This window comes from Dermacentor silvarum, chromosome 4, assembly GCF_013339745.2.
Source record: "Dermacentor silvarum isolate Dsil-2018 chromosome 4, BIME_Dsil_1.4, whole genome shotgun sequence".
In the NCBI taxonomy this organism is placed as follows: Eukaryota; Metazoa; Arthropoda; class Arachnida; order Ixodida; family Ixodidae; genus Dermacentor; species Dermacentor silvarum.
The window spans coordinates 187,422,224-187,450,211 of NC_051157.2; the positions used below are offsets into that span (position 1 = coordinate 187,422,224).

At 48.4% G+C, this 27,988-nt stretch overlaps 2 protein-coding genes across 2 annotated transcripts in view; both read right to left on the minus strand.

The window, feature by feature from the left end:
- The window catches only part of LOC125945082 (uncharacterized), a 102,714-nt gene that overhangs the window by 14,669 nt on the left and 60,057 nt on the right, over positions 1-27,988 (minus strand). The window lies entirely within an intron of this gene.
- Positions 2,961-16,949, minus strand: LOC125944868 (4-chlorobenzoate--CoA ligase-like). The gene is made up of 3 exons (XM_049666289.1): positions 16,746-16,949; positions 5,078-5,246; positions 2,961-3,239 (listed from the first exon to the last, which is right to left on the minus strand). Exons 1-3 carry the CDS (start codon positions 16,886-16,888, stop codon positions 2,991-2,993), a joined length of 561 nt encoding a protein of 186 aa, XP_049522246.1. The 5' UTR covers positions 16,889-16,949; the 3' UTR covers positions 2,961-2,990.

Genomic DNA, 27,988 nt, shown 5'->3' on the forward strand with positions numbered 1-27,988 from the left:
TGAATCCATGTGCTATAGGTTTGCGAGGCAATTGTGAAATAATTGTCCAACGACGAGGAGACAAATGCATTTCTTCTACTTTATTGTGGACACCCCCTTTTCGATGATGCTGGTGAGTGACTGTTGCTGGGCTGTTGCAAGTGCAAGTTCTTGAGCTCTTTACTTCCTCTTACGCTCTCGTTTCTCGGCTCCTCAGCTTACTGTTCGGCAAGCTGACGCCTTGTGTCATCAAGCAAGTCAACTAGCTGGCCTTCGTTAATTAAAATTCCGCTCTTTTTCTCAGGCCAGCTTGTTGTCTTCGAGTTCCAGATGCCTCGACTCGAGCGAAAATTGCTTTTCTTTAATGGACAAGTCGTGCCGCATTATATTTTAAGGAATTCAAAATTTGCATCCTTCTCACTGCGTATTCTAGCTGTCATGTAAAAAAGAAAAAGAAGCGTTCACAAAAATGTAGTATGGAGTACCACAGGTGGGAAGCACATAAAGGAGAGTTAAAAACTGCGAATATGAGCAAACAACCCTTAATTTTATTTTCATTTTAGAAGCAAATTAAAAAGACAGTACTTCTTTACATCAAGAGGTTCATTCAGTTATCGAAAAGGACATACCACGTGGTGCATTGTTTCGTGCAGCAGGGTGGGACGTGGAAGGGTTCGCCTCAAGCTGGCCAGTATCAGTTCCCGTGTCTCCTATTTGGATGGACGAAGTAGCTGTGGTAGCGCCAACGAAGCGGGTCGAAGGCTGCTCAGCGATTACGGGAGGCTGTTCGTCCACACTCTGGGTTCAGTTCAGTTTCAGTTTATTATCCATTCAATACAATGATTATGTAAACGATACGGTGATGTATTCGAGATAGTCGCTTCTGGCGTCTTCGTTATTCAGAATTTCTTCAAAAAGCTGCGTGGCGGCATCTTCCTCATTGGTATCTTCCTATACAGTGACACGAGAAAGAAAATTGTGCCGAAGGAATTGATACCATGACAACGTTTCCGTATCACGCCGAGCATAGCAGCATAATGAAAAGCCGCAAGGAACCTTTACTATGGTGCAGCGTAACATCTAGGCAGGTTGCCGACAGGGACATTGACCAATGCACTCACAGGGGTCGTCAACAGTGTTCCTCGCAACGTGCCGATGGGCAGCGGCATCCCTAACAAGCGCCGCCGAATTTCGTGCTGCCGCTGTATTTGCGCCGTTACGAAGGTGGGCTCTGCAGCTTGACGGGCGCTCACCGCGTCGGCCCTTCGTGGAGGCCGAATCTTCCCTCCTCGTTCCCCAGATAGTCGAGTATTTCTTGCAACAGTGCCTCGCGCTGACCGTAGTCCGCCTCCGTCCCCGACCTAAAAATAGACACCAAAGAGTGCGCATTAACTACTTTAAACAAGATATTTCGCGCAGTTAGCCGACACTCACCTGCGGAGAGCTACGCAGTCTTTTGGGACGAACCGTCCGAGCAGCAGGCAGGTGTGCTCGCGCACTGTCCGACTTGTGAATGGCTGGTTTGTTAAATCCTGCATTTTCGCTGATATATGTGTCCACCGCCCTCTGGGCGCGGAAAGGGTTCGCATTTCGCACATACGACAGCATCTCCAGGTCAACTGCAGGGCTAAATTTAACCCGGTTAGTAGTGCCGCCGCATAAGCTCGCGCGACATACTTCGGCCGGAGCCACATCGAAAACTGCGCTCCCATGGAGACGTGATATATCGAAAACCGCCCTCTCCTAGAGAAGCGAGAACACACGTGAACGTCCCGCACAGCCCGTAGAGCCCCGCAGCGGACGCTACGTAGTTTTCGAAAATCTGCGGGCGCTAACAAAAGACAGGGCATGCTCCTGCGTACTGCGCATGCGCACTGTCGACTCCGCTGGTTTTCTGCGTACGCAGAGCTGTTGCGCTCGCCCAACTAAATCTGTCTGTTAATGCGATGGCCTGAAGTGGCCCGTGTCGCAGAAAATCTGGCGTAGCTGTCGGCGTCGGGGGTGTTGCCCAGCCAAGAGAAGCATCCGGAACCACCCCGACCGCGCAGTCCCCCCGTGTCGCTCAAGGCGATAGTGAACAAAAATGAATTTCTCAGAGTAATATCCGTCAAAAAATCGTAAAGTACGACTTAACCACAACCTGCAGACATGATAGCGTCGGATTGTAATTTGAATCTACGAGAAAACATAATTCTGTTACGAGGAAAGCCCAAGCGCCAACCCCTTTACAGCATTTACACCATAAAACAGCAGCGCGCCCGGGTAGATTACTTGCTTTTTAGAAGCGTGAATTGCTGTGCTAGTTGGTTCATGTTCTAAAGCGAAAAAAAACAGCGAAAAACCAGGACGCAGGACCAGAGGGAGGCAAACACACACGCAGTCGCCGAACACAGTCGCCGGCGACTGTGTGTGCGTTTGCCTCCCTCTGGTCCTGCGTCCTGGTTTTTCGCTGGTTTTTTCGCTTTAGATTACTTGCTAAAACACCATCCAGATGGCGCTCGCGTCCTCGGCAGGTCAAACCGGGACTGAGCCTGCCTAATGCGTTTTGGATATTTGCGCGCCTGGGTGCAACAGCAAACAAATAATAATGTAATAAAGGAAGTCCTAGGGCCCTCCCATTTTGATATAGACGGCTAATATTGCCCCGGTAAAAATGGCTTTCCAGCGATGCATTTGGTTTAAAAGTGAAGCCGACTTTGAGGGGAACGTTGTAGACTTGGTGTTTGTAAGGTGGCTTTCCCACGTTGCATGTTGCAGTGAAGCCTACTAATAAAAAATGCGATGGGAGCAGGGCCGAATAACGCTATCGCGTTCCACTCTTAAAGGCGATGCTTAAGTGTCCTCCAATGATAGCGACACCAGCGCCGGATTATGAGTGGAAATGGAAAGGGACTATGGGGCCGCTTTCTCGTGAGCGGCTCAGGGGCAGCTTGCGAGCTGAAAAATATCTGTAAACGGTGGCTTCCCTGTGTCTCACCTTTACAGCAACATTCGTAGCAGGGAAGCCGACATCAGCGCTGACGCTCAGCTCCTTTTTCTTCGGCTGAGAAGTGACACAGCAACATGACTCGGTCATGCCGTACACTTGCACAAGGAGCTCGAGGACCACCGAATGCTTGACGAGCCCGTTCGGCCGCTTGTGTCGAAAGCAAGCTACCACCGACGCCCATCCCTCGCATGCTGGGCAACGTTCGGCCAGTGCGCCGCATTTCGCGCACCAGAGCTTGGAGTCGGCCAGGGAACATCCATGCTGCCGTCGCCTGCACGAGGTTCAAATCCAGGTCGTAAGCAAACTGTGGAATCCCTAAAATCCCGACAATTTCATGTGTTTCACACTTCCTCTTTTGCATCGTTCATATGAATTGTCATGGAAAATTATTTCTGGAATATGTCTGCTGTTGCTATAATTGATTAAAGTGAAGCTGTTATAGGCGAGGTTCCAGGAGATCGTGTCCATGTACACCGGAAGTTGGCAACAATTTTGTGGCGTCTCGTTCAGTTGGTATAAACCAAAATTGGGCATGGGAGGGTACGAATGCATGACTAACATGACTGATAGGTGCTGACATCAATAACGTCACATGCCCTTCAATTGATAGGTCATGACATCAATAAAATCACATGCCCTTCAGTTACGTCACGATTAACGATAATAAAATCGGGTGTGGCACATACCCGAATTGGGTATGTGAGTATGAGCCAGGAATGTACGGGTATCAGCCTTTGACAAAAAAAATGCTTAACCTTGCACTCAGCCGCGCAACGCTTGAAACAGCGAAGCTGGGCGATCGTAGCCCAGCCTTTTCCGGAAGTGCGTGCGAACTTTTCATCTTAGTACTCATGATGATGATAATTTCTTTTAGCGCGTCTCGGACTTACGGACGTCACTGCGCGTTGCAAAGCGCAGCTTGCAACACGGAAACCACGTTCCAATGCCGACACCGCGTTCCAGGAGACCCACTCCGTGAATGCGTCTCTCTCTCTCTCTCTCGCTCTCATAGCGCGCAAAATCTCTTCACCTCGCAGAGCACGAGCGTACGAACGCGCCAGCTGTGGACGAAGACGACGACGCTCGAACGCAATCATATGGTTTGCATAAATGCATGCTCTGCAAGCGTGGTTGTATAGCCTAGTGGCTACAACGCTCGCCTTGGGACCATGCGTTCGAATCCCACCTCGGCAAGAAAGTTTATTTTATTTTCTTTCTTGGTTGTTTCTTGATGCGCACCAGAAATTACGGCTAGCTAAAACATCATCGCTGTTAAAGAAAAAAGGAAGAAAGGAAGAGAGGAAAGAACTAAAGAAAGAGAGGAAGAAAGAGAAATAGAAAGAAGGAAGGTGAGAAAGAAATCACATGTGGCTCAAAGCCGGGTTCAATATGTGGGCATGACGCGCCGAGAGCAGGAGCGGGAGAGATCTCACTGGATCCTCACGCTGCCGTGCAGTGTGCCGCGGTTGTGAACGCTGTGGCTCATACGCTAGTCTATGACTATGGGGCGGACTTGGCGCCGCAAGTGCACTAATTGACCATCGTGCCGGGCGAAAAAAAAAGCTTCCAGCTTCCATCTCCACAGTAGTGGAAGGGCTTTGAATGGTAACGGATCCTCTCTTTATAGCATTGCTCACTACGATGTTATTCTCTCATATAGGGTCTATCGGGAGGTCTCGCTAGCACTCTCGCGACATTGATACCTCCTTTCCGCATTTGCGTATTTTTATGCGATGTATGTCTTTTATTTTGGTAATAAATCTGAAAATGTGTGTTCAGGGAAAATCGTGTATTCCTTGTTCAAGTCAGCAGTCAAAAAAGTCTATAGCAGTGCATTTAGTAAGCACTGATAAATAAGCAGTGCTCAATAACGAGTGCATTTAGAAGAAAGCGTGGTCGAATGCGTTAATCGAGTGCTTATATTACGTCGCTGATAACACTGCCATTTTTCGTGAGAGCACACTTTAGCTCGGGAGCAGTTCCGTTACGAAAAACTACATGTGGAAAACTCCGCTGTTTAAGTAACCACATCCGAGCTTCGTCATTGCGCTTGCTAGAGAAATGTGAGCTCATAGTATCTTCGCTTTAGACGTCACAAAAAAAAGCAACCCTATGTTTGTCGACAGCGTCCATAATTTCCAGCGGGGTAAGGTTGGCCGGCACGACAGCACACGTTGCGCCGTCAAGGACAGCTATCATGCAGTACAGCATACCCACCTGGTGCGTGATAGCGTGCAAGCCAAGAAGGACATCTGGCTCTCCCCAGGGAATGTGCAACCTGCACAGAAAGCAGTGTGAATGAACAGCACACCACAACATGGCGATGCTTACGTCTACTAATGGAACAGCGAAACGTGCTCGTAGATTTTCAGGCGTTGCTCTTGCAAGGAGAGGCTGCTGCTTCCGTATACGAGAGAACTACTCGGAATACACTAAGCCTGAAAGCAAGAACACCGCTTAAAAAATCACATGGGGAAATGTACCTTCTTTTCAGTAGCTAAACTACTGGCGTGCCGTAGTGCTCGCTGTACTTAACAAGTTAAATGCCAGCTGTAACGCAATGCTGAATCGAGTAAAAAGCCTAACTTCAAATAGCGAAGGTAAAGAGCAGCTCTCTTGCAAACTTCTGCGTTTGAAATTCGAGGTGATGCGTCACGAAAATCTTGCAAAATAGACGTTCTTGATACCAGAACCGAACAAAAAAATGCATATCCCCCGCATACGTAGGAAACGGTCGTAAGCCAAGTTTTCTTGATATTTACAGAAATAGTGAAGCGACTCGATTTCACTCATGATGAAAATCTCGCGCTTATTTTGTTCACTTGACTTCTTCCTCCACACTTGGAAGATTCTGCTTCTGCCTTCTTGCTTACGTCTGCGTAGGAGACTTCAGTAGTTCTTTGTTCCGGCTTCTTCACTTGCTTCTTGATCTGCTCAGCGTGTCAGCGGCCCTGTAGTGACATGGGGCATTCCTGAAGCGAACCGCGCACTAGATAGCATTCGATGTGGAGAGCGTCTTATTTAAAATGGTAAATCAAACTGTGACAACGACGGGACGAAATAGAAACGCACAAGACAGAGTGTCGACTACAACCTGAAGGTTATGTTCGCGCAAGACAGCTTTTATCCCTGTGGAAAGGAGAAAAAGAGAGAGAATAAACAAGATAATCAGGAAAGAAATCTAAAAATGATCAGCTCAGTCTAGAAACTAATATCCAGCTGGTAAAATTCGACGTACAACGCTAGGCAAGAAATTTATCAATTGCGTAACCCAAGATATGAGTAGCAGCAAAGGCTTTGAAGATTTATCTTTGCTCGTTGCTTGCGACAAGTCCTCAGGATGTCCGCACATTCAAACGTTGGTTCACACTAGCACTTAGCACCGCGGGATGCCATATTGTGGTCTGTTTCTGGAAAACCGTGAACGCTTCTTGGAACCAGAGGATTGTACGGGTGATGCCATCGCAGTGTTTCGCTACGTCGACGACTACCTTGTTACTTTACGATCGACACATGACGATGCCCCCGCAAAAGTTCCCAACATTTTTCGTGCTTTGTGTGCTTCGTTTAGTGGGTCTACCCTGACCAAGTAACTTCCGGGAAAAACGACAACTTAAACCTTGTAATGACACTTCAGACGCATCAGCTCTGCTGGAAGTACGCTCCGCGGTCGTAGACGGGCCTTTTGACATTTTAATCGGGGCATTCCAAGCTAGTAAAACGTGCCAGCATGCGTGCTGCAATAAACAAAGTCATGCTTTGTTCTGGTGTTCATCAAATTCTGTCTAGCTTAAATGCCCATTTACAGCGGCTCTAGACAGCCACGTACCCCGACCAGTTCGTCAGCAGCATGGCAGAGACACTCCTGCACTGTTTACGCGAACGATTCGCCAGCTCAGCCAACTAAATTGACAAGTCCAAGCTTGCAGGGTTATCACATGTTCATGGCCTTTCACCAGACTTCACACGAACGGAAGAAGGCTACAGGATGAGCCAGTGTCACAGTAGTTTTCACAGCCAAGAAGAAACTTGCAGCAATATGCCAGGGCACCCAGTAAGATGTGTGACAGTGGGCACTGACAGCTATTTAGTCTGTGAAAAACAAATGGGGTGTGCCCGGTGCCACTCTCATGTGGTTTGTCTTATATAGGACAAACGTGGCTTTTGGTCAAACGCCGACTGTGTGCGCATGCCAATGGTCTTCGAGGAAAACTGGCAGCATACAGGCACCCACTGTGCTAAGTGAGGGTGCGAACCAGCTTTTGAAGGTGCACGCATCCAGTGGAACTAGCACGGGTAAATCTTCGAAGCCTGTATTATTCATCGGAACGTGGTATCAGCGTCAGATATGTTGGGTTAAGCGATAGAGAAATCGCTTACCTCTTGTTTTACTTCGAACTTTGCCAGCTCGGTAGTAGTTTCTGGTTTGATTTTGTGGTTTTATGTGCGAGGCACTATAGGCGCCCGGGCTATAGGCGTGTAATGTGATCTCAGGTCGTGGTCACGCGCAAAAACAGCGTCAGAACAGGTGCAGAATTGATGAAAACCGGTTCAAAATCAACGAACATGATTCAAAACAATGTAAGAGATAGGTATAATTAAGCATTAACCGCATTAATTAGCAGAAACTCGTGAAAATCTTGTAATGTCATCTCATGTCGTCGTGGTCACGTGCAAAAACAAGTTCTCAAAACAGGGTCAACGCAAGTTCAGAATTGATCAAAACCAGTTCAAAATAAACTAACATCAATCTGAATAATTTAAACGATAGGAATACTCATGAATTAATCGAATTACTTACCAGAAATTCGTTAAAATTGCTTATAACTATAATCAGCAAAACCTTTGGCTTCATGTACGTGGCGGTTTCCCACCAGTTATGCCTTAGCACAGGTGTCAAGATGGATAATGGATTGCTAAGCACAAGATAAACACAAGATAAAACGAGATAAGCACAAGGGAAACACCGGCCAATCACTGCTTCGCACTTCCTTAGCTTTCACGTTGAGTGGAACTGCATTACTGCCGGGTTTACCAAGGCCACTGTCCCGGACCGGTACCCAATTTCATTAACTTGGTAAATACCAAAATTGTCATAATATGATAAGAGTTTATGATGAACACAAATGATAGGTCATGACATGAATGTAGCGAAATACCTGTCATGTCATGTAGGTCATGAAACAGCTGCCTACGTCTTGGTGCTCTCATGGTCGTTTCGTTAACTTGGTAGGTACCAAAATTGGCCTAGTATGGCAAGAGTGGTGTGGATCAGAGAGCAAACGGGGATAACCGATATTCTAGTTGACATTAAGCGGAACAATAGAGCTGGGAAGGCCATGTAATGCGTAGGATGGGTAATCGGTGGACCATTAGAGTTACAGAATGGATACCAAGAGAAGGGAAGCGCAGTCGATGGCGGCAGAAAACTAGTAGGGTTATGAAGTTAGAAAATTTGCAGGCGCAAGTCAGCTGGCGCATGACAGGGGCAATTTGAGATCACAGGGAGAGGCCTTCGTCCTGCAGTGGACATAAAAAGGCTGGTGATGATGATGGCAAGAGTGTATGACGAACATAAATGATATGTCATGACATGAATGTCATGACATGCGTGTCATGTAGGTCATCAAACAGCCGCCTAAAATGATAATGACACAGCGAAAGAATATTAAAGGGATACGGACACAAAATCTGAAAATTTTACGAAAATGCTGAAAATGAATCCTCAGTGTGTGATTACACCGAAAAGAAGCAGTCACTTAGCTCATTTTTGAGCCGATGGATTATTTTTGGCGTCTTTGTGAGCGCGTGCCTCGCCGCCCGACCCGCGAGAGTTGGAAGGTGTGACGTCACGGCACCCTCGTCGGATAGCCAGCCGGCCGGCCGCGGTCATTCGTAGTGCGCCGACGCCGCCATCGCGAGCATGGATTCGAGTTCTGGTGCATATACCAGCGATGAGTACACGTCTGAAGACGAGGACCATTCCAACTTGGCAAGAAATATTACCGCTTAGGGTTACGAGCCTTCCGCATCAATCGACGAAGAAGAGCAGGCGACCGTGGAAGTGCGGTCAGGTTTTCGCGAACCGTAGCGCGAAGATTTCGCTCTGCACCAGACACTTGTGCAAGAATTATTTGTAATTTCCTCTGTAAACTTGCTTTTGCAAGAGCGCACGCCGGTGAGGCAGCTGCGGGGTACTTCAGCACTGCGTGGATGACTCAATAGTAGTTTACGCCGTCGGCGTGAGGAACTGCTGTGAGGTATCAGTACCTCCGAGACTCTCACGTCCACTTCGCCAGCCGCCCGACAGATGGCAGCACCTGTCTGGCGTTCGCCCCAGTTTTTCCCGCTTTTAGCCTGTGGAGAAGCTGAGCTGTGTGTCTGTGTCTGCCCCGCTGCCATGTAGGACTGATCTCGTCAGTCGCGGTCGCGCGCGCGTTAGCCTTGTATTGTCTTACTATGTTTTGCCAACATTTTAAAAGACATTACTGCCTTCGTGCCCAGCCTGCGGCATCTCGCCCCAGCGTCGCCCTCGGACTGCTCAAGAAGGCTGCAAGTGAACGAAAACAGTACCGACATCTTTTCGCCTCCTCTCTTCAAACGTACCGCTAATCATTTCTGCCTTGCGTTTTCTTGAGATGACCGATGGCACAGCGTCAGGCTTTAGGCGTTGCCTTTTGAGCGCCATGCCGAGGCTTTTCAGCACAGCCTGGCTAGTCACATAATCATCGTCGACGAAAAGTCATTTTTTAGAGGTTTCCATGCTGGGCGTGAGGGCTGACAGGCAGGTATCCAAAGTTTACGCACCTTCTCGTGTCTGGGAAACGTGTGAGACGGCGTGTCACGACCGACGACGCTGTTATAAGAGCAATGTCTGGACATTTCATTCCACCGCGACTAACTGTGCAGCAGGTGCTGTGCACAGCAGGTGCCAACATTAAATAACGCATGATCTTTTCACTTTAAACATTGAATACTGCTATCTGCTAGCTGACAAAAAAATTCAGAGCCCTTCCACTACTTCGAAGATGGAAGCCAGCGAAGGTGTAACTTTGGTTGGTCTGCTATAGTGCATATTACTATAGTGAATTTATATATAATAATTGTTGATTATATTGAGCGTCTTCGGCATGTTCGTCGAAGAGCGGCGCGATGGCCAAGTAGTGCGTTGCTGCACCAAGTCCTCCCCATCGTCATAGACTAGCGTATAAGCCACAGCGTTCATACACGCGGCACACTGCACGGCAGCGCCAAGATCCCGTGAGATCTCTCCGGCTCCTGCTCTCGGCGGCTCATACGCACATATCCAACGCGGGTATGAGCCACAAGGTGATTTTTTTAGCTTCCTTCTTTTTTTCTCTCTTTCTTTATTTATTTCCTTCTTTTCATTCTTCTTTATATCTTTCTTTCTTTCTTTCTTGTCCCAGGATCATAACGGCGGGTATCCGCCACACAGGATTTTATTATCATTAATCATGAACTAACTGACGAGAATGTGATGGTATTGATGTCATGACCTATCAGTGATGTTAGTCATCCGTTTTGACAACTGTGCTTAGGCACAACTGGCCGGAAACCACCACCCACATGCAGCCTACATTGTACACGCCGGTCGGTCTACGGACGCGATCTCCTTGAACCTAAGCGTTAACAGCTTCGTTGTAAAAGCAAATTCTAGGCTGATTGTTAAAGCAGAATTCAAAAATCACTTCCACAGGAAGTGGTCATTTATTACTCCTTAAATATTTATCTTTATTATTACTTTTTAAAACGGGAATTGGTCTATGGCTGGCCAATTTTAAATTAGTAAAGTCAAGGACATTGACACACATGCACGTGACCAGAAGTAGCGCAAGAACATTATACTCCTCTAAACAAAATTACCCTCTGCTACGAGATTGCTTGTTGAAAGTGATAAAAACTTTTATTAAATAATAGGATTTTGCGAGCCAAAACCACGATTATGAGGCGCGCTGTAATGGGGGGCTCCGGAATAATTTGGACCACCTTGGGTTCTTTAACGTGCAACTAAATCCAAGTACACGGGTGTGTTCGAATTTCGTCCTCGGCAAAATGCGGACCTCGTGCCTAGTAGCCCAACGCCATGGCCACCAATCAACCGCATGGCAGGTCGATGAAACTAAGGAAATTTGAATCCGCTGTGCCCTGCCAGGCCCTAAAAAATGGCCAAACGCCGCAAAGAGTAATAAAAAAATTGGAGGACGCTTAAGGTTCGCCTCTAAGAGTGGAACGCAATATCGTTATCCGGCCCCGTTCGCATCGCATTTTTTTCAGTAGGCTTCACTGCAACAATGAACGTGGGACAGCCAGCTTACAAACAGCAAGCTTACATCGATTCCCTTAAAGTCAGCTTCACTTTGAAACACAAATGCAGTGCTGGGAAGGCGTTTTAGATGGGGATTACAAGTCGTCTTATATTAAAAGGTGAAGGGCCCTAGCACATTTTCTATTATTTTAATGATTGTTTGCTATAGCCCGACGCGCGCGCGTGTCCAAAACGCATTAGGCAGGCGAAGTCCCAATTTGATCTGCCGAGGATGCGAGCGCCATCTGGATATGAATTTCGCAACCAACCTATCCGAGCGCGCCGCTGTTGGTATGGTACAAATGCTGGAAAAGGGGTTTGTGTTTGAGTTTCCTCGTAACAGAATTATGCTTTCTCGTACATTCAAATTACAATCCAACGCCACCGTGTCTGCAGGTTGTGGTAAAGTCGTACCTTACCATTTCTCTGACAGATTTCACAGTGAGAAATGCAATTCTTGTTCACTAACACCTTGCACCGCGTGGAAGGCCTGCGCGGTTCGGGGGGCGTGGCCGAGCGGCCGAGCTACGCAGCTTCATGCCGCCCGCTAGAGGGCAATACAACACTCCCTGTCTCCAAGGGAACGCGCCTACTAGTTATCCACTGTAGTAACTTTTCTAGTGCACTATACGTCAACTTGTCTATGTGGCTGTAGACGTAGACGTTATCAACGGGATCAGGCGGAAGTGAGCGGTGGATGATAAGACTAGTATATAGAATAAAGCATAACGCATCGCTACAAAATATCGGCCATGGTGTGATCAGGCAAGGCGACGCTACAAAAGATGTGCGTTAACGTCCGCGTGATCTTTGCTGGGTTTGTCTACCAGAATGTCTGTCCGCTTGGCTTCTGCTTAGTAAGAAGGCCTTCATTACGTTCTTTTTACCCTTCATTACTTTGCAAATTGCTTATTTATTTGTCGCTTCAGCCATAAGTTGACCTTTGTCGCATTGTGATGTTCGGCGCAGAGAGCTTTTTGTGTTCTTCACTTCGCGCATGGTGTTCGTTGATTGCTTCACATTATGTAAGAAACAGCAATTTGGAATGCTGCGCAGCACGTTTGCGAGAAAATCGTTTCTTGGCGCGAGAAAGTGAGTCGGCACACGCTGGTATACGTAGTCGGAATTCAATGCACGTGTGTGCAATTGTGTGAAAGAATGCAGTTATGCTTAGGATCGTTATTCGTGGCGTGCGCAGATTGCTTGAAGCCTTTGTTTCGAGCGCAATTAGAGAGAACTTGCGAATTGAGAAGAATGTTTGTAAGCTGTGGCCACGGCGTATTGTGAATGAACACTCCAGCCTCAGTAGCGCATGCATGGCACCGAAGGTTGCTTTTGTTTTTTAGCTGCGACAATTGCACGTGACACTTTTCGCGAAATGGCGATCTGAAGTGCGCAGGTGAAAATTTTTGCGAAGGTTGGGGAGAAGACATAACCGGTACTTTTTTTTTCAGGTCATGCCGACCATAGTCAAGTACTACGGCAATTACTGCTGTGTTGCGTGGTGCTGTAACAACGGCAGGACAGAGAGAGAGCCTGGTTGGCTGACAACTGCAATGAGCAGCCTTCATTCCTTGTTTGCTATGCAGCCCGAAACAACCACTTAATAAGAAAGGTTCGGCTTCAAAGGACGAGCGTTGTTTTCCTCTTTAATGCTAATGCTGTCTTCTGCAGCTTTACTGTTCTGTGGGGTTTTTCACAATATCGCCTGTTTATTAATTTTGTGAAATTTATCTCAACATATGGCACCTGTATTGACATGTCTTGCACTTTGCAGTACAACCATATTTCTGTGCTTACGTTCATCGAACGTTGCGAAAAAAAGTGTGCATGTGCTTACTGAGAATATGACTTGAAAATAAAATATTTCGTCTCTTCCAACACTCGTATGTTTATTTAAAATGTCTGTATAAACACACAGTGGAATCGTGTGCTTGCTACTCTGGCGGTATAGCTTACACGAAGCTACTCGATGCATGCAAGCAACGCGTTAAAAAATCGAAATATAGCCTACGGGATGAGCACTCGCACGGAAGTAATCTTGGAGGCCATGCAATTTTTCTAGTCATCAAAAGATAGCCTTCGAGATCTGTTTTCCTGCGGTCCCAATCTCCGAGTCTGTGTAGATTCCACACACCCGTTAGGTGCACTGCGAACCAAAATCGGCCGCAGGGGCCTATGGAAGTTTCCTCTCTTATCCTTGTATGTTACTCTATGCGTGCTCGGCCGGGCTTCCCTCGCTTCAAATCAGTATTGGCGCCCAGATGGGAAGGCGCCGCGGGGTAGCGTTCAGCCGACGACCAGGCTGCGTATGAGCAACGGCGCCGCGAACTCGCTCGGGAAAGTGCTTGTCGTTGACGTGTCGATTCTAGCGTGACGGCTCCCGAAGACCAGGCGAAACGTCAGCGAAGAGGCCGCGGACCCCGAGTTGCGGGAGCGCGATGTTGAGGCAAAACGTCACCGATGAGCCACCGACCCTAAGTTTAGGGCAAACGAAACGTAACGGCTGCGACAGCGTCGTCCTGCCTCGAGCTTCGTTTACCCCCATTTTCTCGACAGGAGAAGGGCTCTGAGTTTTTTATTTCCACGTTAAGTTTATTGAGTAGCATCATAAGCCTTGGTTTTGGATGAAGCTTTCGCTCCAGAGTCCGTCTTAGTTTACAATGGCTCCCCGTATTAAGAATTTGCAGATTTTTGCACGCAAGAAATATTACACGACAATTATAAAAAGAACATTCACGGTAAGATTGTCCGAGCGTTAAAAAATAATTTCTCACGAAAACCTAATGCGAAGTTGCTTCTGTCAAAAAGAGCTGCGATCACAATTGCAGCGAAGTGACCGCAGCTCTAAAGCGTCAGTTAGTACTATTGTTTTTGTAAAAATTATTCGTATGTCTTCTCTGCCACGAAATTTCCTGCACTACGATAAACACATTGCCAAAGCATATGACATGCATTTTGCTTTGTCTTTCAAGCTCAATATATTCTTGTCACTGAGCCAACGCGGTGAGTACCAATGCCTGGTTGCTTGAAGAAAGCGAAATTTCCTGCACTACGATAAACACATTGCCAAAGCATATGACATGCATTTTGCTTTGTCTTTCAAGCTCAATATATTCTTGTCACTGAGCCAACGCGGTGAGTACCAATGCCTGGTTGCTTGAAGAAAGCAAATGCATAGAAATCAGAAACACCGTATTTCTCTCAGTGTTTAGTGCACGACCTACTGAACTACAGACCTGCACAGATCTCCATGCTCCAGCACGCCTGGTCTAGTTCACCACTTTTGCCGCTAGGGATAGAACGTGCGAGCAGAGTGGCGCTAGTTATAACCTGTTCGCTGTCGTCTGCTTCGGCGATCTGTTCCAGCACTCGTGCCGCTATTTCGGCAGCCACAGATCGTTTACATTGTTTGTAAATGCATAAATTCACGAAAATAAAAAAAAGAAAACAAAATTTGCAAATGATTGCTTCTCATTTCAATCACGAGATACAGTAGGAAGAGCGGTGCAAGAAAGAAAAACGAGTACAGCCGGCAGACGATAACATTTCTTCCCGTTGCCTTCGCAGAAGGGGGAAAAATCTGATTACCAGAAGATTCATAGGATAAAATATAGTACAATGGAGTAATAACGAAATACAATAATAAAGAACTTGATATATTGATATGAACAAGGAAATTTAAAAGAATCACGCAGACGATATGTATACGCAGACCACACACAAACTGCGTGAATCTGCAGACGCTGCAGAAGGCATGTAACTTCAGCCTTGGCTACATGCAGCTTGCTTGAGTTAATTACAGGTGGGATAACGTAAACGATCACATTATGGTATACATGCTGTGTGCCATCATGTAAAGCAGAACAAAGCAAGGACTCTACCATCAGTTTTCACAGTTTCATAAAAGCTTTGCGATGCATATTTGACGGGCCGAACAAACACGTAAACAATCACTCGATCAGTTAGTGTTTTTTCTTGTGTGGAGCAGCGCGAAATTTCCGCACAATGGCAAACCGAGAAAGAATTCGTGTACTATTTTACGTGTTATTACATACCACTACAATGAGTACAGTTAAACAATTTTGACATACTAGATCTTGTCTTCGTAAGAAATTGTCACATATGCTAGCAGCCCGCTACAGAAGAGCAGGCGCACACATTCGAACGCCGCCCAGCCACCCGCCGAGTAGCAGACGAACAGGTTATAAAAGCTCCACCTATGGCCACCGGTTGAACGAAAGTGGGCGCAAGCTGCTCCCATAGAAGCCGGACATCTGTGCAGGTCTGTAGTTCCAGTAGGTCGTGGTTTAGTGAATCACCACGAGGCGTGTTGTTTTGGTTTCGTTATCATTGCCATCATAACCATGCCTATTTTTATGTCCACTGCAGGACGAAGGCCTTTCACAGCGATCTCGCATTACTCCTGTCTTGCGCTGGTTGATTCACACTTCCGCCTGCAAATTTCTTAATTTGATCACCCCACCTAAATTTCTGCCATACTCGACTGCGATTTCCTTCCCTTGGCACCCATTCTGTAACTGTTATGGTCCAACGCTTATGTGCCCTACGTATTACATGATCTGTCCAGTTCGATTTGTTTCTCTTAAAGTCAACTAGAACACCCGCTAAGCCCGTTTGCTCTCTGATCTGCACCGCTCTCTCCGTGGCTCTTAACGTTACACCTAATATTTTCCTTCCATCGGTCTTTGCGCGGTCCTTAACTTGTTCAAGAGGTTCTTTCATAATCTCCAAGTTTCTGCCCCATATGTTCCCACCGGTTGAATGCAATGATTGTACCCTTTTCGCTTCAGTGACATTGGTAAGATTTCAGTCAGCATTTGGTAATGCCTGCCGTATGCGCTTCTACCCGTATTTATTGTTCCGTATAGTTGCTTCTCATGATCAGGGTCCCCTGTGAGCTATTTTTCTAGATAAACGTACTCCTGCACAGACTCTTGAGGCTGCCTGGTGGTCATGAATTCTTGTTCTCTTTTTCTGGTTTTGGTTTAGAGCACTGTATTTAGTCTTGCTGTGAATGAAGAACTCAAGAAATTGTTTAGGTTTGTTAATGAGAAGGTTTGTTCACGGAAGAATTGCCGTACTAAGAAACTAAACTTCAATAAATCTGGGTTTTACGCGCCGCAACCGCGATCTGATTATGAGGCACGCCGTAGTGGGGGACTGCGGAATAATGTTGGCCAACTGGGTTCATTTAAAGTGCAGGTAAATCTAGGTACACGGGTGTTTTCGCATTACGCCCCTATCCAATTGCGGCTGCCGTGTTCAGGATTGAACCCGCCACCAAGGGCGCAGCAACGGCTGGCTACGTCTTATATAGTCATTAAACTACCACGGCGAGTCGCTACAAAATGAAATACCCCTACGCTTGAGTAATTGCGGCTCCTATAAGTGTGCTTCTCGACCCATGCTTTCATGTCGAAGCCGTACCTGGTCGTGTAGAAGCACGCCACGAAGCTGTAGTGAGTCATCTCAGCGCCTTTGGGCAGCCCCGTGCTTCCTGATGTGTAGCACACAGCAAGGACGGTTTTTTTTCGGATCGCTGACAGGGCACTCCTGGAACTCGCTCTCATCGATCTTCAAAAACTCGGAGGTCGACACGAAGCCGACTGCTTGTCCCATGATGAATCGCCCCTGAATGAAGGAATAATCCCAAGAGAGCCTTGGCATGCCATTCCCAACATCACCAGAACTCTCGTGGCACTGTGATAGAAGTGTGACGCGTGCTTTAGCGGGAAGAACTTGTGGTATAACGAAGGACAAATGTTTTAAGTGATCCATACTCGCGTCACTCAGCGCCTTGTAAAGGTCCTTGCGAGGCATCTAGACCTTATTACACACATTTTCAAATTCACTAACATAAACAACTTACCACCCTTAAAACCGCTAGTACAACTTGGCATAATACGCTCGTAATTGAACACTCGCGTTACACTCTGGGCCCATTTGGCGGACTTCGTGAGAAACGAAGTCTTAGGCGTCCAGCTGCAGCGGTAAACTCAGGCACACCACATGAAGTTGCGACGCGTTTTGTACACTGGAGCACGGCACTGCGAGAATGTGTGTCTCCGGTGCATTTGTTCTCAGAAGCCAGTTGTTCAGTACCACAACAGCCTCAAAGACAGGAAGGGCCGACACCCGTCAGTGAAATTCTACATATTTCCGGGCAGTTAGCCCAAAAAAGAGAGGCGACTGCAAGAGTCAAGTAATTCGCGCTTGTTCGCTTTCGTATGCCAATGTACTTAATGTTTTACGATGCGAAATATTTATGCGTGCCGCAGAGTCAGCCGATGGCACTCTCGCATGTAACTGGGGTACATTATTAAAGGGGACGCTGGGGTTCGTATCACGTAGAACATTAAAAATCAGATATAACGACGGCACCGAGGAACTTTACGGAGTCATAAACATGACAAGCCGCTGCTTCAAAGTGATTTCCAAATAAAGAATGAAGAGCAAAACACACTGATCGTGATTTAATTCATAAGCAGAGGGACTAGATAGCTCGGCATACATTTCTAGCCCCGCTTTTTGTACAAGTACCGTATACGCTGCTCGCGCTGTTTGGACAAGGCGTAATGTATTCGAAAGTGCTTACATGTCCTCTGAAGCAGTGCTGGGCAGTATCGAAGATACATGTATCTTAGATACCATCTTAGATGCTCTTTGGGTATCTTGCATCTGTATCATGATACCTCTGGCAAGACATGTATTAGTACTGTAACGGCGTTTATTAGACACCAGACGTTTGCGCCGACCGTTGTTTTCAGGGTCCAAGCTCTCAGCACGAGCGGCGTTTCTCGAGGAAAGCACAGGAGGAATCGACCCATTAGAAAGGGCTGTAGAGCGTGACCCACTACGGCGTTCGTATCCTTCGCTACAAGGGTAGATATGCTGAGCACTGGCGGTGCGGAGGGACAGTCCAGAAAGGGGCGTCGTGACTTTCCGAAGTAGGCGGCAAAGCATAGCGTCCATAACACATACGGCGGCTCCAGTGTCCACGAGTGCAGATGCGCGAACACCGTCAATTGATAAACACTTCGATCACATTTGAAGGACTGCGTTGAGGACTTTCACGTTTCGACGGCGCCGCAGCCCTTGCCTCTTGGACTGCGACGATTAGTTGTCCTCGTCTGGAGTTACGGAACGGGGTCGCATCGGCGAAACTGAGCGACGGCGTGGAGACGGTGAACGGTGGGTAGGTGGCGTCGGGCGCAGAGTCGGTGACATAGCCGAATGGGGGTCGGAATATGGACGGTTGAACTGGCTTGTCACGCCTGATACGGTGCTATAGGCGGCTGAACGCGATTACAATAATGAGCGATGTGACCGGCATAGCCACACGCAAAGCATATCGGCCGGTTGTCGGAAGTACGCCACCAGTTCGCTGGGGTAGGCCTTTGATGTAAGAGGTCGCGTTGGATAGGGCGGCTGCTGGTATGACGGCATGGCGGGCTGCGGTCGGTGCCGAGCCGCTACGTCGGCATAATGGAGAGGCACACTCGGAGAGAGTGGTTGAGTCCTCGCGACGACTTCAGCGTAGCTGACTGATGCAGCCGTCGCGACGACATCAGCGTGGCTTAGTGAAGCGGCCGCAGGAAGATGTTGATGCTGGTCTGGCAAGATTTGGGCGATTTCCTGCTCGATCACACGACGGAGCGTGGGCATAACATTCGTTGCGGGCTGTTGCACATGGGGCGACTGAGCGAAGGTTAGCAAGGATAGATGGCGTGCAACTTCCCTCCGAATGAACGCTTTCATTTCTGTAAGCAGTGCTGTTTGGTCGGAGATAGTGGTCAAACCAGCAATGTGTTCGTCACGCGATGAAGGGCGACGTGTCAATGAGCGCTGCCTTCGTAGCTCCTCGTAGGTTTGGCGTAGAGTGACGACGTCTGGTAAGGACTGAGCATTTTTCGCAAGGAGCACGTGGAACGCATCGTATTCGATCCCTTTCAAGACATTTCTTATTTTGTCGCATTCAGACATCGTCGCTTTGACTCTTTTGCACAAGTCGAGAACATCTCCAATGTAGCTGGTACTAATTCACCCGGCTGCTATGCACGTTCACGCAAACGCGATTCTGAGCGCAGCTTGCGCACCGAGGGCGACCAAACACCGCCACCAAAGAAGTCTTGAACAAGGACCACGTCGGAAAATCGGTCTCATGGATGCTGTACCATAGACTGGCTACACCCACGAGATAGAAGATAACATTGCTTAGCTTTGCCGGGTGTCCCATTTCTTGTGACCGCTTACTCTCTCATACGTTGTCAGCCATTCCTCCACATCGGTTTTACACACACCGCTGAAGATAGCAGGGTCCCTGTGGCGAGGCACACCAGAGCACAAGACAGACTGAGCACTCGCTTGCTGGGATGGGCTAGATGGCACTTGCTGGGATGCGTCTTCTGGCATGGTTGAGTGAAGGGTGCGGGATCGAACCTCCAGGATTCACGCTGTAGGCCGAAGCACTCTCCACCACTTGTAAAGGCGTTTATTAGACACCAGCCTTTTGGACCGACCGTTAGTTCAGGGCCCGAGCTCACAGCACGAGCGGCGTTTCTCGAGGAAAGCACAGGAGGAATCGACCCACTAGAAAGGGCAGGAGAGCGTGACCCACTATGAAGTTCGTATCCTTCGCTACAATATCTATAGTTACGATATATGAAATAATGTATCACGTATCTTAAAGGACCCCTAAACCAACCAGAAGTCGAAATTTAGTTGAGTTGCAGTGGTGCACGAGTCTACAAAGAGCACGTAGCCGCGAGAATTTTTCGAAAGGGTGCCCTAATATCGGAGTTACACGCGTTTGATGATCGAAACACGGCCCTCGCTCGTTTCGCTCTTTCTTTCACTACTCTCCTCGTCAACTGGTCTCTCCTCCTCGCCGAGTGCTCCTCCAAATGTCACGTTATTGCCAACATGGTTTTCAAAAGTGTCCACTTCCAGTTAAGGCACGTCCTCGCTAGCGGAAATTATACCGTCGGCGAACCAGCCTCCATTGCCGTAGAACGTCTGCCGCGCGAGAGGTCTCTAAAGTAGACGGCAGTTCGGCTGGCGCACACTGCACGACTGACGGGCGTGTCGACGACCGCGAAGCTGCATGCCTCCTAAACTGGCGCGGAAAACATCGGCTGCAGCTTCTTTACCAAAGAAAGAATTTCAGATAGATAAAACGATGCGTAAATTGTACATTTTATGAAAACTGAAATCCACTGTCAAATGTTAAACACGAACGAGAGCTCCGACATTCGTCGAGCTCAGCTGCAGTGCACGGCTACCGACAGCAGACGACCGGCTCGGCGGCGTTCGCATCGCAGGCGACAGCGCCGCTAATATCGGCGTATTTTTTTCTTTGAGTACCATTATTGCGAAGAGCGACAACCACGGTAAGAAAATATTGGGACTTGTGAGCGTCGGCGATTCATTCCGAAGCGCCGTCCGCTTTAGCTTTGAACTGAACCGGAGTAGGGCTAGCGACGATATCGGCGCCGTCGAGCCATCAGTGGCGTTGAGGCTGCCGCACAAATGGGTCCAGGTCTCATCCTCTCTACGGCGAGGAAATCTCGCCGTTCGCGAGCGAAACAGCTGTCTAACGGCGGCCCGCGAATGGCAAACGGCGTGCGATGAGTTACCGTGCCGGTAACGTGGACGGGTCTTAGTCGTGACTCAACGCTTCTCGGCTACCCACTGTGGCTGCCGCGCCGGCCCGTGCTCATTCGAAGCGTGCGCCTATGGGGCTCTTGCGTTGCCCAGGGGGCGCTGCAAAAATGGTGCTAATCAAACCCCTTGATCTTGAAAGTAGCGACACTCTCCTCCGCGCGCGCACTTTCCTCCTCAATTCTCCTCGCCCGCCGGCTGCGCGCGCTGCGCACGGCACGCTATTGGCTCCCGCGGACGGGCCGCAGAATTCGATGGAGGCGCATTATTTTGGGCCAGTTGCGCGCCCCAGTGGCGCAGAATATTTTGAAAAATGGTGATAACAGCATGGAGAATGCTGAAGGCAACGTTTATGAGGAGGTTGGTTTTATCTTAAAGCCGTATGAATGACACACACTGATGTAAAAGGAGCTTTGAGGCGAGTTCTATACTCCAGTTATTTTTTTCTGCCACACGATACGCTGCTTTACTTTTTGCATCTGATCTAGTATTGCTTGTGGCAGATCACTCTATGTTTGGCAGTTTTTTCTTGTATGTGCGCGCATGTGCACCGCAGGTATTATATTCAGTGTGCCTTCTTATAATGAATTACTGGCGAGAGCATCTTCCTTCCATGTGTTTGTCTCAATGTCAAAGTAGTTTTTGCGCTGTGGTTTCTGCATTGAATAGGACGGTTGCGCAATTTCAGTGCAATGAAACGGTGCCGGCAGCCACTCATCACCCACAATAACAGAATCTGAGGAAAGGTATTTACAGATTATTCTTTAGGCGTCGGTGTCAATGAAGCTTAAAAATAATCGGTATACCTATGGGAGAAGGCATTCTATATTTTTAGGCAAAAGAAACGCCTCTGGAAAAGATATTTTGATAGTTCACACCAACATACCGTTAAATTGTGTAGTAGGCGGATAGTTAAAATTATGATTTTGATTAGACATCAGAAAAACATTCATCACACAAAAAACAAAAAGAATGGTCAGTAAGATGCTTTATTTTCGTGCACGCGCAAAAAACGTTATTTGACAAGATACAGATAACGTAGAAGAGTATCATATAATATTCAGAATGAGAAACAATGCTAGTGTACAAATATGTCATTTCCGATTGAATAAGAGTTGACGACGTGCGAGGTGATGGAGCCCCAGCAGAATATTCAGCCTTCTGAGGAGAACCCCATTTTTATGCAGCGTACAAATTGCCGCAGCAAAAACGCTAATGAGCACGCCGGAAGAATTGAAAAAAATGCAGCATTAGGGGATGCTTTGATACGAGCAATAAGAAAGGCGCCTTACCTCGCAAACAACACTGTTCCTTGTCGGTACAAAGTTCTTCCGGCTAATGTTGTGCAGCCACTGCTTCTTGCGCAAGCCATCACGCTTTCCTTGCGGTATCGTAAAAACTGCATAGCCATCATCACGCTTCTTGCTGCAGTTATATGCGCAGCAGCACGGCATAGCGCCAGCAGAGTGCCCGAAACAGCGTGCAATGTTAGCGTGCGACGTTCTCTATACGCCGAGCCAGCCGAGCTGAGGCGCAAAATGGCGCGAACGAAAAAGCAAAACACAAGCAAAACGCAAGCTCCGCTAGTTTCCAAGGGCAACGGCAGGGAGACCAATCATCGTGCAGGAAAACGGGCGCAAGACCGTCTGCCGCGGAGGGGACTCGCGAGTGGCGAGGAGGAGGCGAGGAGGTCGCGAGCCGGCGGCAGAGTACAAAGAGTGGCGGTACGTTCCTACATCAAGGGACTTTAGGTGCTAAAAAGCGCCCTGAATCCGAAACTGGGTAGTACCAAGCTCGGTCGTCTGCTTCGGCAAGCACGTTTACAATATGGACCCGCCACTTTCGGTTGTGTTGTACCACGGCTTGCAGCGAATATCGGGCGCCGAGGATTTTTCTATGGGTGGCATGCTGCATAAAGGCAGGAAATTATGCAACTCCGAATACGTGTACGCCGTTCAAGAAATGAGCGGCGAAGTTTTCGGAGCGGTGTCAATCGCAAGTGAAGCCAGTCACGCACGTGCGAAGTTGAACTTAGGTAAGGTTTGCACGCTGCTAGATTCAGGCGCACAAACGCGAGGACATGCTTTCTATAAATGAATTCACAGCAGCGATAAGCAGACATGTGTACGGAACTGCTCGAGCGCACGACGGTACGCGCCGCGACGACAGCGGTCTTTCAGCATGCCGCGGTGTACGAACTGCTCGAGCGCACGATCGTACGCGCCGCGACGGCAGCGTTCTTTCGACATGCCGCGAAACGGCAGGTCTCCTGCAATCTTTGTTGACTGCATGCCGCTAGACAAGTAGTTATGCCTGCGCTGTAGTTGTGTCCATCTGTCTAGCAATTGATAAATAACTGATGCAATCGCGAATCGCGCTGCAGCGCGTGCTCGTGCACTGCTCGCTTGATGTAGCTTTTAATGACAGCGCTCGAACATCGGATGTGCTGTAATCAATACTACATTGCTATGCTGCCTCAACGTGATGGCTTGAGGTCAAGGATGAGCACATTCAACTCTCTAACCTGCGCTGCTTGTAGTGGGGTAGTGAATTGTCACCGAATGAGCCCGACCATATGTGGTCTTTTGCACACACCTGGTCACTTCACCACTTCGCACCGGTCGAATTGTACCGGTCGAACAGCGCGACGAACTGCAGTTATCCAGCGCGCCCGACGCTCCGCAGCGTGAGGCCTTGAAGGAAAACGGTAGAATCTGATGTTGGGATTCAGGCCTTCTTGTTCATGGCAGCCCACGACGCAGCAGTAACGACGGTGATGCTTTTTCGAGACTGAGCTAGGTCTCTCCGGATTGGCGTCGCCGATGTCTTCTGCTTCCAGCATTATGTCCCACGGCACATGGAGAGTCCGTTTTCGTAAAACTATAGACTGCGGCCAGCTCGCAGCCTGGTCGCCATGGTCTGTGAGAAGTGACGAGCCTTTTCGCACTCGAAACAGGGCAGAGAAAAGTGCGAATCGACGCAAAACGCGGGCTAGAAACGTGCTTCGCCACAGCCAGGGCTCAATACTATCCAAGCTGGTACTACCCAGATGACGTTTTTCGCCGCCACCAGGCGCCGCTACTATACCTTAAACTCCAGTGCAAGACGCCCATGGACCCTGTGTTGCGCGTACGTCGAGAAAGGCCAACACTGTTGCACTTTGTTCGCGCAGCTAATGAGACCGCTAAGCACGACTGTGGTGCAACACGAGCGATTTGGCACTTGCTTTGCGGGCTTTAATTACCGATTCGCAAGGGCGCACAAGCAAGTTACACGTCGAGGAATAGGAGGGAGCTCGCTTACCTGCTAGCAGACTAACCGGAAGTCGTAGGTTCTTGCTCGCCCAATCGACATTGTCACCCCCGTTGACATCAACGTTACTAGTTTGCAAACTCCGGCGCCATGGAAGTCACCCTTCCCTGTACCGCCGAGCGGGGGCGCGCTCGTCGTTGTTTGACCGGTTGGACGAAGGTAACGGAGTTGTCGGCCGGTGTCTTGGCCGACTTCTTGGCCGCCACGCTGGCATAGTCAACGCAGGCGTGATCTTGTGCCGGGTGCTTTTTTTTGTTTTTTTTTTGTGCCTTCAACAAATCTAGTAACATTGCGTTCATATTTGTTGCGTAGTGATCGCAATCCCTGTGTGTCCCAGCGAGATCTACCGACGTAGCTCGTGCGGCGTGTGCACCCGCTGCAACTTGTGAATAGAATGCACTTTTTCTCCCGAGATTTTAACCATCGATTAGAAAGCAAGGAAAAGATGGCTGCAACAAACTAAAAAACGCGTCTTTTGTAACTTTGGCTTTTGAAATGTGATTCCCAGTTGATGTTTCTTACATTGTTCAATAACTTGACAGTCACTTTAGCATATGCTAAAGAGAATGAATGCGAAAGCCTGCGCGCTCACGAGAAATTCATTACATAACTTGACATTCTCATTCGAATGCGTCGTGAGTTTAAAAAATGAAATTAAATTCTGGTGTTTTATAAGTTCCAAAACCACGATATGATTATGAGGAACTCCGTAGTGGGGGACTGCGGGTTAATTTTGACCACGTTTACCGTGCAATTACTTCCTATTACTCGTTCTTTCCCACCAAAGGTCGTGCGTTCGAGTACCTTAATTAAGTGTGCCCTAATGAACTTCTCCCTAATTAAAACAAAGGTCGTGGGTACGAGTGTCTTATAACTACACCTCGATTAAATGCGCCTTAATTAACTTCGGCTCAATTAACATCAATGGTTGAGGATTCGACTACCCCCAACGGTAGTCCGCGTGCCATGATTAACTATATCCTAATTAACTGTCTTAATTAATTAACTTTGCCTTAAGTAACACCAAAGGTCGTGGCTTCGAGTGCCTTAATGTTAATTAAGGTAGAGTTAACTAATGCACTCGAAACCACGACCTTTGTTGGTGGCACCATGAATTTAGGTGCCGTAACACCGGACGTCAGATTTTTCGGCCCATGAGCCATCTACGGTTTTCGCCTTAATAAATTGTTTTAATTTTGACTTGTGTTGTTCTCGTCGTCTTTCGCGTTTTATAGCCTTTAAAACTGCGAGCTTTCACTGAAGTATTTTGGTATCTTGCCTTTAAAAAACCCGTATCCTGGCATTGAGTGTTCTTGAACAAACGAGTGGTTCTAGGTTTTAATATTTTCGGCGGCATCAGATACGTATGTTCCGTTACCCACCGTAAACACGTAATCTTATATAGAACTGAATTAAAAGGAACTGAACCCGATTAATCTTCACAGCTGAATGGATAAGAGTCCCGCATAGCACTAGCTAGGTTGAGGCATCTCAGTCACATCTCTGCCGTGTGGAATCGCTCTAGTGGCTGAAACGATACCCTAGTTGGACAATCGAAATAACGTTTGTGCACAATCTCTGAAATAACTCCCCTTAAACAGAATTAACTGCGTAAATTGCGTTTAACCCAGCGCGCAGGCTCCGTAACCATTATGCGACTGGGCCAACGGCGTCGGAAGCGCCACCTCGCGAGCGTGAACCGAAAGGGGCCACGTTTTGCCGCTGCATCCCGGCGGAGTTTGCAAACTGGCAAAGTAATCTAGTAACGGTGGTTGACATCGCCAGATGCACCTTGGTGATATCACGACGACCGCTGGGGATACCGGAAAGGCTCGGAGAGGAGCACAGCATGGTTTTTGATTTTGTGGCGCGGCCGCGGCGCGTAGCGCTGCAGCGCTTGGCATCGTTGATCGTGACGGCATTCTGAACCCGATGTGCGCGTTTTCATGAAATCTTTAAAAAATATCGCAGGTGGTTTAGGGGCCTTAAGATACAAGATACTGCTATCGCAACGTCACCGTGTGAAACTACAAACTACAAACGCCAAGCTGATACTACTGCCACTAAACCACCTTAATAAAAGTAAAGGCAGCGACATTCTTTTATCTTCCCGCCAGAGCCCTTTATCGAGGGCAGGAGATGAGGTCTGCGCGACCATATTGGTGGAGCAGTCACGTGGTGGCACTCGCGACGTCTAGACAACTAAGCCGCGAACGTCTGCGCGCAGCGGACCTTTTGTTCTCTTGATTTTTAACGCTGTCGCGTTAAAGGACCTGCGTCGCAGAAAATCCGGCGTTAGCGTCCACGGCTGAAAACAATCATCCCGGAACACCCCGACCACGCAGGCCCCTGGCGTGGCGCAGAGGCGCTGGTGAACTAATTGAATTTCTCAAATTAAAATCCGTAAGGAAAATCGTAAAGTACGACTTGAACACAAACTTCAGACATGCGGCCGCAGCGGCCGGGATTGCACGATGCTTAGGCTCCATGCCATGCTTCATTGCTCCAGCGGCCATAAGATATTATAAGCTGAATGAATGAAAGTCCTTTATTTAGAAATGGGGAGGCACAGGTCATCTGTGGGGTAAATGGGGCATAAATGTAGTCACTCTTCAAATAATTCACTGTGTCAAGAAAGAGGCATTCTCATGTAGGAGTGTGCACCTGTACTGAGGCGGTGCGTGACCAGTGCTGTGATATGTCGGTGCCCCTAAACCACCCTGATCAGGCCGCTCCGGATAGCATATGTTGCAAATAATAACTGCGTACTAGGATCCGTGAGCAGTGCTTCATGGTAGCTAGTAAACTGTAAAGGCTGTGTGGCCATTCTGCCTGTGTCGAACGCGGAACACTGCCACAGCAAATGGTAAAGGCCTGCACGGCATCGCAGACCGCAATGCGTGCACAGTCGTAATGTCGGGATGTCGCCTTTTTGCCACAGAGTATGGTGTGTAGGCCGAGTTGGCAAATACCTTATTTACAAAAACCGCCTGAGCGCGTGAAAGTGAAGACTTGCTCGAGAAGAGGGCAGGCGGGGTAACCTGCTTGAGGCGTTGTTTGCTTGCAGTAAGCAGGGACGTCCGTACATAGTGCATGGTGGTTACCGAGGGAGCCATTTGGCTAAGGAGGTCATACGGGTTCACCCTGAGGGGTGGGGGCTGAGAAACATTGGTCGACCCACCTGCGGAAGCAGCAGCGGCGTGTGCCGCAGTATTGCCCCCGGGCACACCCGTATGCCCCGGCGTCCATATGATTTCTATCGGACTATTTGCCTTCTCGTGCCTACGAAGGATAGACTGCATAGCAGAAGCTGTAGCATCTTCCGATGCTGGGCGAAATATCTCAGAGTAGGCTGTGTGCGAATCCGTATAAACGCGGAAAGGTTTCCGGATGGTATATGGGAGGCTTGCAGTGGCTCCCCAGATAGCCAGGAGTTCAGCATGCGCTGGGGTACCGCTCGGGAGATGGCAGCAATTGGCCCCTGAGTGAGCGGTCGTCTGCATGCAAACCCATGTCATGTAGGCCCGGTCATTTGAGATTGCAGCATCAGTATAGATGTCGATTGTGTCCAGGCTCGCTTCCTTGAGTTGACGTGTGGCAAGAAGTTGGCCAGCAGGAACGTTGTTCCGAGATGTAGGACGGCGAATGCGTCGAGAAGCAATCGGGGTTTCCCAGGGGGGTAAAACATATTAAGAGGA